Source organism: Octodon degus, unplaced genomic scaffold, assembly GCF_000260255.1.
Source record: "Octodon degus isolate 3935 unplaced genomic scaffold, OctDeg1.0 scaffold00438, whole genome shotgun sequence".
In the NCBI taxonomy this organism is placed as follows: Eukaryota; Metazoa; Chordata; class Mammalia; order Rodentia; family Octodontidae; genus Octodon; species Octodon degus.
The window spans coordinates 48,456-58,787 of record NW_004525014.1 but is presented as its reverse complement, the minus strand read 5'-3'; the positions used below and the strand labels follow the sequence as shown (position 1 = coordinate 58,787).

The following is a 10,332-nucleotide window of genomic DNA, read 5'->3' as shown; positions in this document are numbered from 1 at the left end:
TATTTTGCTGAATTCACGCACCTACAATATTTAAATGGCAATGGATTATCCGTTTCTGACAAAACGAAACATAAAAGTGGATTATAGTTGAAGGGCCGTTTTGTAGTGAAATATATATATCAACCTTTAGGACACAATGACTTTGTTTGTGCTTGTGATAGTCCAAGTTTTCGTGACCTTCATTTATTTCTTTTTAAATTGACACATAGTATCATAAACATGCTGACAAGAGTGTTTACATTCAGGCTGTGAGCTGCGGTTTTTGATAAGAAGCTGGAGAAGACGTTTTAGCATCCGAGTTACATTATCACTGGACCCATGAAAGATGGGACACTGAACAGCATACTTGGAAGGGTTTTATATTTAACGGTGTAACTTTGCCATGGAGTGATACCTTCTAGAACACAGTGAAATTGACCGAGGAAAATAAAGTACTGCAAGCTTTGTTCGCATTATGTTTACATAGTAATGTCCTTTGCTTTAACTCCTTCTATGAGAAAAACAAAATGACTTTGGAGTGTGAGTTTTGCTTGCATAATTACCAAAGCACCGCGCGCTCAGTGTCTTCCCCCAATTTCTACGACCAGCTGTGCTCCGCCACGCAGGCTGTGTGAGCGACTCACCGAGCAGCACCTGAACACCACGCCGGCTGCGGGTCCCGAGCTCCCCTGAGAGAGCTGAGTGCTGGCCGGGCAGAGCAGGCAAGCGCTGGCCTCCCTCGCAGCAAGCGGGAGAACGTCCATTGTGGCTCAAGCATAAAGCTGCCTTCTGAGAGGCCAGATTCATAAAATATAGTATTTTTTCGTTATCATGATTTTTATATTTTAAGAAGCAGTCCCCAAAATAACAACTCCGGATAGAAACATAAAGTTTGGAATCAGCAGTAGCTTTCTACCTGTTGTATACATGTACTTACATAAGATGTCATCTTAAAAGGAACAATAAGACTAAACACCTGCTTTGGCAAGAGCTATGACCAGTGTTCCATCCCAGATCTCTCCTTCTGTGCAGGCCCCAAAAGCGGGACTTGCTGGGACAGCGACCAGTCCAGGCCTGGTTGAATTCATACAAGAGCAGTGCCAAAACTAAAGAGCAAATCATAAAACAACTTATAATTTATAGTATGTATCAAACTTTTCCAACTCTCCTACTAAATCAGGAGGAAGAGCTGGGTGAGATCAGGTGGGACTGGCTGGGCTGCAGAGGCCTCAGTGAGAATATAAAAGAGGGCAGGAGTAGGTGCTCAGCAGGTATAGAAAGAGCAGGCCTGAGGAACAGAGTGGATGGGAAGCTAAATGAAAAGGGGGAAAATATGGGGTGAGGGAACCCAGTGAAAAACTCACAGGCCCATGTCTGCTAGGTGTTAGAGTGTAGCATGCTGGAAGTGGGGGACCTACTCAGACCAGCAAGGACAGAACAGGAGCAACAAGGGCCTGAGTGCTTATACAACTCTAGAGGAATGCTGGTCTCATGCAGAAGTACCACCAGAGGAATACAGATGCTGTTCCTCTGATGGGGCCTCTGCATGAGACCAGAATTCCTCTAGAATTCTCCTGTGAAGCTGGACCTATTAAGAGGAGGAACATGAAATCTTTCTGCCCTTTTCCTTGTGTCTTTACAACCCCTGTGCCATTGGGGAATCCCTGTCTGGAAGTCTGGAGACTGAAATGTGCCTCCCCTTGGTGATAAAGTCCCCTGCCAGGTATGGCAAGTTTAAGGTGGACCACACTTGCCCCCACTGTCCTCTGCTCTCTGGAAAGAGGGTCACAGGAATTCACAAAGTCTGCCTGTGCTGTGGCCAGGGCCTAACCTGTGATAGTGTACAATGCCCCCTGTATTTTTGCTCCATGACCTTTTTTTTTTTTACTGTTTCCCTTTAGTGGGCTGAAATCCCTCCACAAAAGCTGGGCTTCCTGCTCTCTGTCACATGCTACAGAGGATTTCCCAGTAGCATTTGATCTCTGGAAAAATCACACTCTAGTGTGTTTTCCTCAATTGCTTCTTGATGTCAAGTATTCGTGTGTGTGTGTGTGTGTGTGTGTGTGTGTGTGTGTTTCTGTGTCACCATTGGCCTCCTTTTAGATCTAACCTATCTATTAAAATGTCTCACTGTCTAGAGAGAAGGTGCTACTACAGGCTGAAATTGGGAAAATATGGATGTTTTGTTCCCTTCCTGCACCTACCAAGTCACAGAAGTTACTGAACATGCCTGTGAGCACTGATAATGTTTGAATCCCAATCTAGCTCTCTCTCCTTAGGCAGAGGAGAGAGGGCTTCAAGCTGACTAAATCCCCAGTGCTGCTTCCCTCCACGCAGAGGGAACTACTAGGCACTGTTGCTTCCCTCGCCACTTCCTGGCTCCACTGAGTTCTCCTCCTCAGGCTCTGACTGTCTGGCAGAAAGGCCGGCTCACAGAGTATGCAGAGCTTCCTCTCTCATCAGTGGGCATAGGGTGCATTCCCCTCCACACTGAGAAGCCAGTTATGCTGGGGCTGTGGAACACTGGAATCTCTCTTCTTTTCATACACCATATATCTCAGCTTTAACTGACTGTTAGCTCTCACCATCCTACCTAGTGACGCCTCCCTGCTCAGTCTGCTCACAGAGCTGGGCGTCTGTTGGCTTGGACCAATGTCCAGGAATGCACGACTTCTCTTATGTGAGAAATACGACCTATAAATAACAGCAATAATAAAGGAAAAGAAAAAAAGGTGTGGGAAAACTAGTGCTGCACTTCTCTAATCACAACACATGGCTAACTCAGGCAGGAGGGTAACTGAGGTTTTCTCTCCTCCTGGGCCACAGACTGTATTCAACGCCACCTGGAACTTCACACAAGAGATTTTCTCACATGCTCTGCACCTCAAAAAACAAAACCAGGAGCTAATAATGGGGACACAAGTCTGTAACTTGATCTCTTGGGTATCTGGATGGCGGGTGGTACCACGCGTATGAGCTGATCTAACCCTAAAAATAGGCAGGCATGTCATCTACTTATGAAACCATAGTAATTGCCAACCAAAAGGGATGTAAAAAACAGAGAATATCCTATTAAAGGAGCTTATATGACCCTAAAAGTCTTCCTTGTTGGTCACTGTCCACCATGTGTGAAAATAACAAATATGATCACTTTGTTCAAACCCTCCTGCTCCTGGTAGTATTTGTTTAAATCCTCCTGCTCCTGGTAGTATTTGTCTAACAGCATAGTCGGACAAGAGACTTCTAGTTGAGAAAAAGAATTCTAGTCCAGAGGACAAACACCGTCAAGGAGTATGTCAGAATTTATAACATTTATAGGGGGTTTAAAATGTATTCAGTCTAATACTGGAAATATACATGCATGCACCCACACATGGACATACACATGAAACCAGATACCTAGAATCCAACAAGAAGATCAGGAAAGTTAGGACAGATTGAGAAATAATTATGAACCTGAAAATGAAATAACGTACTTGGCCAGACAGATATAATGTAAAAAAATGGAATGAATAAAAGTATAAAATAGCTGGGGGCACAATCCAATAGTTTAACATTAAGAAGGAAGGGAATAGGAACAATGTGAGGAAAGAATAGTCAAAATTTTAATAATAAGAACCTGAAGAAGGTGCTGGCTGCTCTCAAAGCATCCTGGGAAGCATGACTGTGAAGGAGACCTGCGCTGGGCAGAGAAAGAAATGAGCAATGTAAAAGCATGAAGTGAAATGTGACAAACTGCAAATTTAATTTATATGACTTTGAAAAGGCACTAAAAGAAAATTATAGTGTGGCATTATGATATTAAACCTCATATAAATGTATCATTTATGAGGAAAATAAAAATGTATTTTGAAAGGCTGATTAATGTTCATCATGAAATATTATAGCACAGGTTTTTAATAAGGGTTTGAAATAATTTCCTATTGTTCTCCACTAACTGGGTTCAATCCTAAGCAGCAAAACTGCCCCAAAATATTATTTTATATCATTTTAGGTAATTTTACTATATTATAAGTTGTTAAAATCACAAATTATTACTGCATTAAGAAAATCAAGTATATATCATGAAAAAATAAAAATGCCACAAAATACTATGTAATTTTGTCCCCAAATAATTAAAATAGAATGTGAAATATTACAAACATATTCTGGCTATGAAATTGATGATGAAAAAAGCAAAGTTCTTTAAAGTTACATTATAAGAAATAGGTATAGATTAACTATCTACTTTTAAATTTAAAGTATTTTATGAAAAGTATTCTTACAAATAAGTTATTAGTAATTTGAAAAGCCAAATTTTCCCCAAACTCCACACTAACATGATGGGGAGCAAAAAGGACGACCTCTCCCTCTCTTGTGGGAGAAGATGCACCTGGCACTAAGACCGAGTGGCAGGAGTTGAGCTCTGAATTACTGACCATAAAAGATCCCGACCCAAACTCTTGTGAGCATCAGGGCAAGTACAAAACCACAGGAAATTCATCTTAGAGCATGAACATTGTTTCACCTTGAGGCAGGCTATTCCTGAATATTGCATTAAATTAGGGAAATTGATTCCTAACACAGTTACTGTGAATGCCAGCATCCACCATCTGCTCACTTACTCTTTCCCGTGGCCTCTCCATTAGTGAAGTACAATTATAGCATCGCCGGCTATCCTGTAAGTGCTAGGGAGCAAAACCACGTGGTCGTATTTTCTGGGCTGCATTAGTCGGCTTTTAAAAAGTCATATTTTCATTACATAGCACATTGACCTGATGCTGAGAAAGAGAGCTTGATACCTTAAATTATTTCAGAGAAATAACTTTCATTGCATGAGCTGAGTAGTGACATGAGAAACAACTGGTGGCTTGGGGGCCTGGGGAGATAGGACAGAGGCCTAAGCATCCCCTGGCAAGCTCAAAGTCCTGAGTCTGGGCACGGTGGGTCACTCCTGTAATCCCAGCACAGAGGAGGCTGACTACAAGGGGATCCCTATGAGTCGTATATGCATAATAAGACCCTGAAGCCCATATATTTTAGAAAATTAATAAGAATGATTCTAACCATTGCAATAAAGGAAAATAGCCTAATTTTAATTAAAATGTAAGCATTTTTCAAGTAATATACTGTCTACAGTCACACATTGTCTTGACAAGTTTGCCAGTAACAAATTTTTCAGAATTTTATTGAGAAACAAATAGCAATGAGAGAGTTTCAAATCAAATTGGTAGGACAGTTTCAATAATTAACACATTGAATACATTCTTCCTAATGGTTAATTGCTGTACAAGATGCAGACATGATATTCTATTTACGAACACCATTAGAACAAATCCCTCTATTCATTATGAGAATGTAACTACATGTCTATCCTAACCACCTTGAATACACAGATACAATTTGGACATTCATCTGTATCCCCTTTTTTTGGTTAAGTTCCATTATTTGAATATTATAGGTGTGTAAACTCAATAAAATATTCTAAAAGAGTGCAGTAGCCCATAATAGTATTGGGTCTTCTGCTTGACTGGCAATGTCAGAAATTGTTGGCCTGAGTCCCCTACAGCTCAATATAACAACATGGCTTTACTTCTTATATTTCTTTTATATACTTTTTTGCTGGATGGTTAAGACCAAGGTAAAGCAGGACCTATGCAACAAGAGTTGTAATGTTTGGGTCTGATAAGTTCAGTGAAATCCCCTCAGGATTTATCCTGAGATCCTGTAACTCAGATTGTAGAACCTTTGTCAGTGCCAGCCATGTGGATGAGTCACGGCCATTGCTTGGCCAGTGTGCTCTCTGTGAAAGCCTGAGGGAATGTTTTCTCTCCAGGTGACTCTCCTTAGGCATACTCTACATTATTGATCACTTTCTTCTTTGGACCCATAATCTCCTTGATCAGAAAATTTGCGACACTTCCGAGTTACATGATGTAACAGTACAAGTTCTCATATGTCCTGAGTCTTAATCGACCTTGGAAGGCTAGGGTCAAAAATTTGTCTTCCTTGCAGCCCTCCTTTTTCTCTAATTTGGTCTGCAAACTTAGGTTGTTAACCATCCAGAAGACAAGCTTATTGTTATTACCATACAACTTAGGCTGTTAAACTTAACCTCACTATCTGCATATCAAACATCTTAGGCATAACATGGAACAGGTATTTTTCATCATGTTTTGTTATGTTGAGCTTTAAGTCCCTACAGAATATGATAAGAAATTTGAAAAAATTAGAATATATTTTTAAAATAGACATAAAGAATTATATACTTCTTATGTTTACACATAAGTCCAAAACACTAACGTTGTACAACCTTGAAGCAGGACAGTCCCACAATATTCCTTTTCCTATCTCTTGCCTTCATTCACCAGCCCCTTCTTTTTGAACAACCGTCTACCCGAGAGACATCATAGCAGCAACTGGCATGTCATGACAAGCAGCCCATTGTCAGAAGACCAGAATGACAGGCACTCCAAGAATGAAACTACTATTGCAAATTACCATCTTCAGTGCAGTAGCTTAGTTCACAGGTATCAGTATACATAGTTAGTCAGGATGAGAATCTTTCCAATTAACTTCTAGATTCAAAAATCTTCTGGAGATTCTTAGGATTATTGCTTTGCCCATCTTCTACATATAACTGTATGACTTGAGATTGTCATGTTTCCTAGCTCTTCTTCTTTCCCGCTCTTGATTAGCTAGCCCTCGAGATCCTGCTTTTCTTTTACTTGTATTATACCTTTCTACTTGTATTTCATCTTTTGAGTTCTTATACTAAAGAGACTATATGATATTTACACATGTGTGTCCGATTTATTTCACTTATGAGTATATGTTCAAGTGGCATCCACTTCCATATAAAGGCTTCGAGTTTATCATTCTTAATAGCTGAATAATACTCCATCGTGTAAAAATACCATATCTGCCAGTAACATTTGATAGTGAAAATTTTCTAACTCAGGCACACACACAAAATGAATGAAAGGAAAAATCACAGAAAGATAATCTCTGAGGACAAAGATGAGCTGAAAATGATGAAGTCACTGAAAGATTAATTAATGAGAGATGATCCTAAATAATGCTTAATATGTTGACTATTAAATATTCAATGAAATATTAGTTTTAATTTAAAAGACAAATATCCAGCAATATGTATCACGATAGACCCAAAAAATGTAGGAGAAACAGCAACAATAAATGATAAGTTATGATAGTCATGTACGATAATGAGCAAATTTGTCCCTGATCATGAGCAACTTAGTAAATTTTACAACATTTGAAAGAAGTCCTTAAAGTTTTGAATTTTAAGAACTCTGACATGTCCTACTTCTTAAAATATGGATGTCGCATTTTACTTTAGACAACTAAAATATCAAATGTAAGTTCACATAAATTAATGTAAAATCAAAATAGAAATAATTAGATAATCACACGCTTAGAAAAAGAAATCAATTTAACAATTGTAATTCCACTTTAATAGGAAGTTGCCTGGTAAATGAAACAGTGCACTATAAAATAATCTTAAAATAACAGGAGAAAATTCAAAAGGCAATCATGAAATGTAGGGATAAAATGCTTCAAAAAACAAAGGCAATCTTACTTTTTCTGGAACAAAGCTTAAGGAATGCCACAGGATCAAAATTCATGGTTATTTTTAATGTGCGTTAAAACCTGAGGACATCAGGAGAAAGCCGAGGAGGTGGCCGTCAGAGGAACCTTGTCCCATCACAGCAAGGTGGGGCTCTCACGCGGCTCCTGGAGGACACCTGAAAGGGGTCCTGCCCACAGGTTTTCAGATTGGCAGATTCTCACTTCAGCTTCATGGCAGTAGTGAAGGAGATTTTTAATTTGGCTCAAACATGGAACACATGTGAATCTCACAGGATTTAGATAACCTGATATGACTCAATGTTTAACCTTAAAGTAAGAAAGAATAAAGACCAAACAGGGAGTGACAGGAATTATGGTAAATATGCACAGAGAAATGCTTAAACACCCATCCAGCAAGACGTGCGCGACACTCTCAGTAGAAGGAAATGCTGGCTCATCTTTTAGCTATTTTGCTGTTTGTAAATTAAATTAAATCAAAGGTTTGTAAAAATAAAGGTGTGCTATTCAGAAACACGAGACGGCATTAATTTGAGATATTGTAGGAATCCAAGGAATCCTGGGATATCGGGCAGCATTAATGGATTGTTCCCAAGAGCTCCATCCCCCTTCTGATGGGACGACATGGAGGGATTACGTCTCCCTTGCAGACTGGCGTGCTAGACTTTATTACTTCATGGCATTAGTGTGGGTCCTACCGAAGCAGAGTTTTAGATCTAGAATCTAAACGCTATAGTCATGATTTCTAAGTCGTAGATCCCCCTCAGCCGCTCATTCTATGCAGACGCACCTAAGGATATGACGTGCTTTTACACTATAAAGTTCTATGAAACTTAAGTTTATAGAAATATTATATTTATATACTTCAAAAATTATGAAAATTTTCTCATATTGTAAAAAAGCTTTACAATTACAGCTATTGATATCTGAGACACAACACTTCATTTATTATTCATAATTATGAACATGACAGAACATGTGCCCCAAAATGTCTGAGACAATATTTGATAAGACAAGGATAGATGAAGAGTATTAAAAAAACTTGGGCTATTTTCAGAAAGAAACTAAAGAATTCTCCAGAAGGGAGGTGGGAGGAAGGGTACAAGTGAGACTCTGAGAAATAGTGTTATTTTAGTTGTCCGGAACCATCTCTTTTCCGCAGACTCTAATGGCAGCTTTTTTAACTTCTCTATTCCTGAGGCTGTAGATGAGGGGGTTCAGCATGGGGATCACGATGGTGTAAAACACAGAAGCCACCTGATCCTTGCCCAGGGAGTAGGACTGTTTAGGTTTCAGGTAAGTGAACAGTGTAGTGCTGTAAAAGATGGTGAAGCCCAGCAGGTGGGAGGCACAGGTAGAGAAGGCTTTTTGCTTTCCTGCAGTGGAGTGAATTTTCAGGATAGTGGAAAGGATGGACATGTAAGATCCAGTTATGGTGACAAGGGACACTACTAAGGTAGAACCAGCAAAAGTGAATATAATGAGTTCAGCCACATAGGTGTCACTGCAAGACAGGGCTACAATTGGGGATGTGTCACAGAAAAAGTGACAGATGAGTGTGGAATTGCAGAATTCCAAGTTGCTCATAAAAACTGCATTCACACAGGATTCTATGAAAGAAATTGTATAGGAGCTCACAAGCAGAGCCTGGCACAGTCTAGGGGACATAATGACTGGGTAGTGCAGAGGGCTGCAGATAGCCACATAGCGGTCATAGGCCATGCAGGAGAGGAGAAGGCATTCCGTGCTACCCAAGAAGATAAAAAAGAACATCTGCATGAAGCAGCCGAGGAATGAGATGCTCTTGGTGGAGGACACTAAGTCCTGTAAGGTTCTAGGGGTGATGACACTGGAGTAGCTGAGGTCGAGAAAGGACAGGTGAGTGAGAAAAAAGTACATGGGCGTGTGCAGCTGGGTGTCCAGGCGGATGAGCAGGATCATCCCTGCGTTCCCCAGGACCGTGACCAGGTAGATGAGGAGAAAGAGCAGGAAGAGGCCCAGTTGGGTCTTTTCAGAATCGGCCAGCCCCAGGAGGATGAAGTCAGGCACATTCGTGAGCTTCTGTGTTTTCATGGTGTAGTGTTTTTAACTATGGAGAAATAAAAATTCATATGTAGCAAGAGTGATTTAAAAAATGTTTTGTTGCCATGAATTCCTGGCATGTATTTTCTTTACTCTACCAATTCCAAAAATAAAAAATAACATGTTGAAGCTGAACAAAAATATTCAAATATCAGAGTAGTATATAGACATGAATTGACATTTGCTTATGATAATATAATAAGATGTTAAATCATGTGTGATTGGCTGGAACATGATGCCAGTCTAAATGCTCTCATTATTCATCCATTCAGCCCACTCAAGTTTCCTGCCATAGTCACTATTACACAGGAAGTTTTAGGTCACATGAAGACCACAGGAAAGATCTTTTGGGAAAGTGGACTAACTGCTTCTATGACTGGAATTCTACCGAGGTATTTTGCCTTCTGCGTGCATAGTAACCACTGTGTATTCCTCTTATAACTTATTGTAGCAAAACTGAGAAAAGGGATATAATATATTACTGTGAAAATACCTTTCTCTTTTTCTCCTTTAGTTCCTAGTGCTATTTGTCATGCATGACAAAGCCGTTTCACATTTTAGGAAAAGTCAGTGAGGTGCAGGTGGATTATACACCACCAAAAATATGGATTTGATGAATTCTTGGAAAATAAGGGGGTAAATTAACTTTCTAAACATGAAGATATTTCAAACAACCAGCTGCTG

The 10,332-nt window shown here is 39.8% G+C and overlaps 1 protein-coding gene across 1 annotated transcript; it reads right to left on the bottom strand.

The window, feature by feature from the left end:
- Positions 1-2,438: 2,438 nt before the first annotated feature.
- Positions 2,439-9,639, bottom strand: LOC101573211 (olfactory receptor 8H1-like). The gene is made up of 3 exons (XM_004648560.2): positions 8,713-9,639; positions 2,761-2,846; positions 2,439-2,673 (listed from the first exon to the last, which is right to left on the bottom strand). Exons 1-3 carry the CDS (start codon positions 9,637-9,639, stop codon positions 2,439-2,441), a joined length of 1,248 nt encoding a protein of 415 aa, XP_004648617.2.
- Positions 9,640-10,332: the final 693 nt, after the last annotated feature.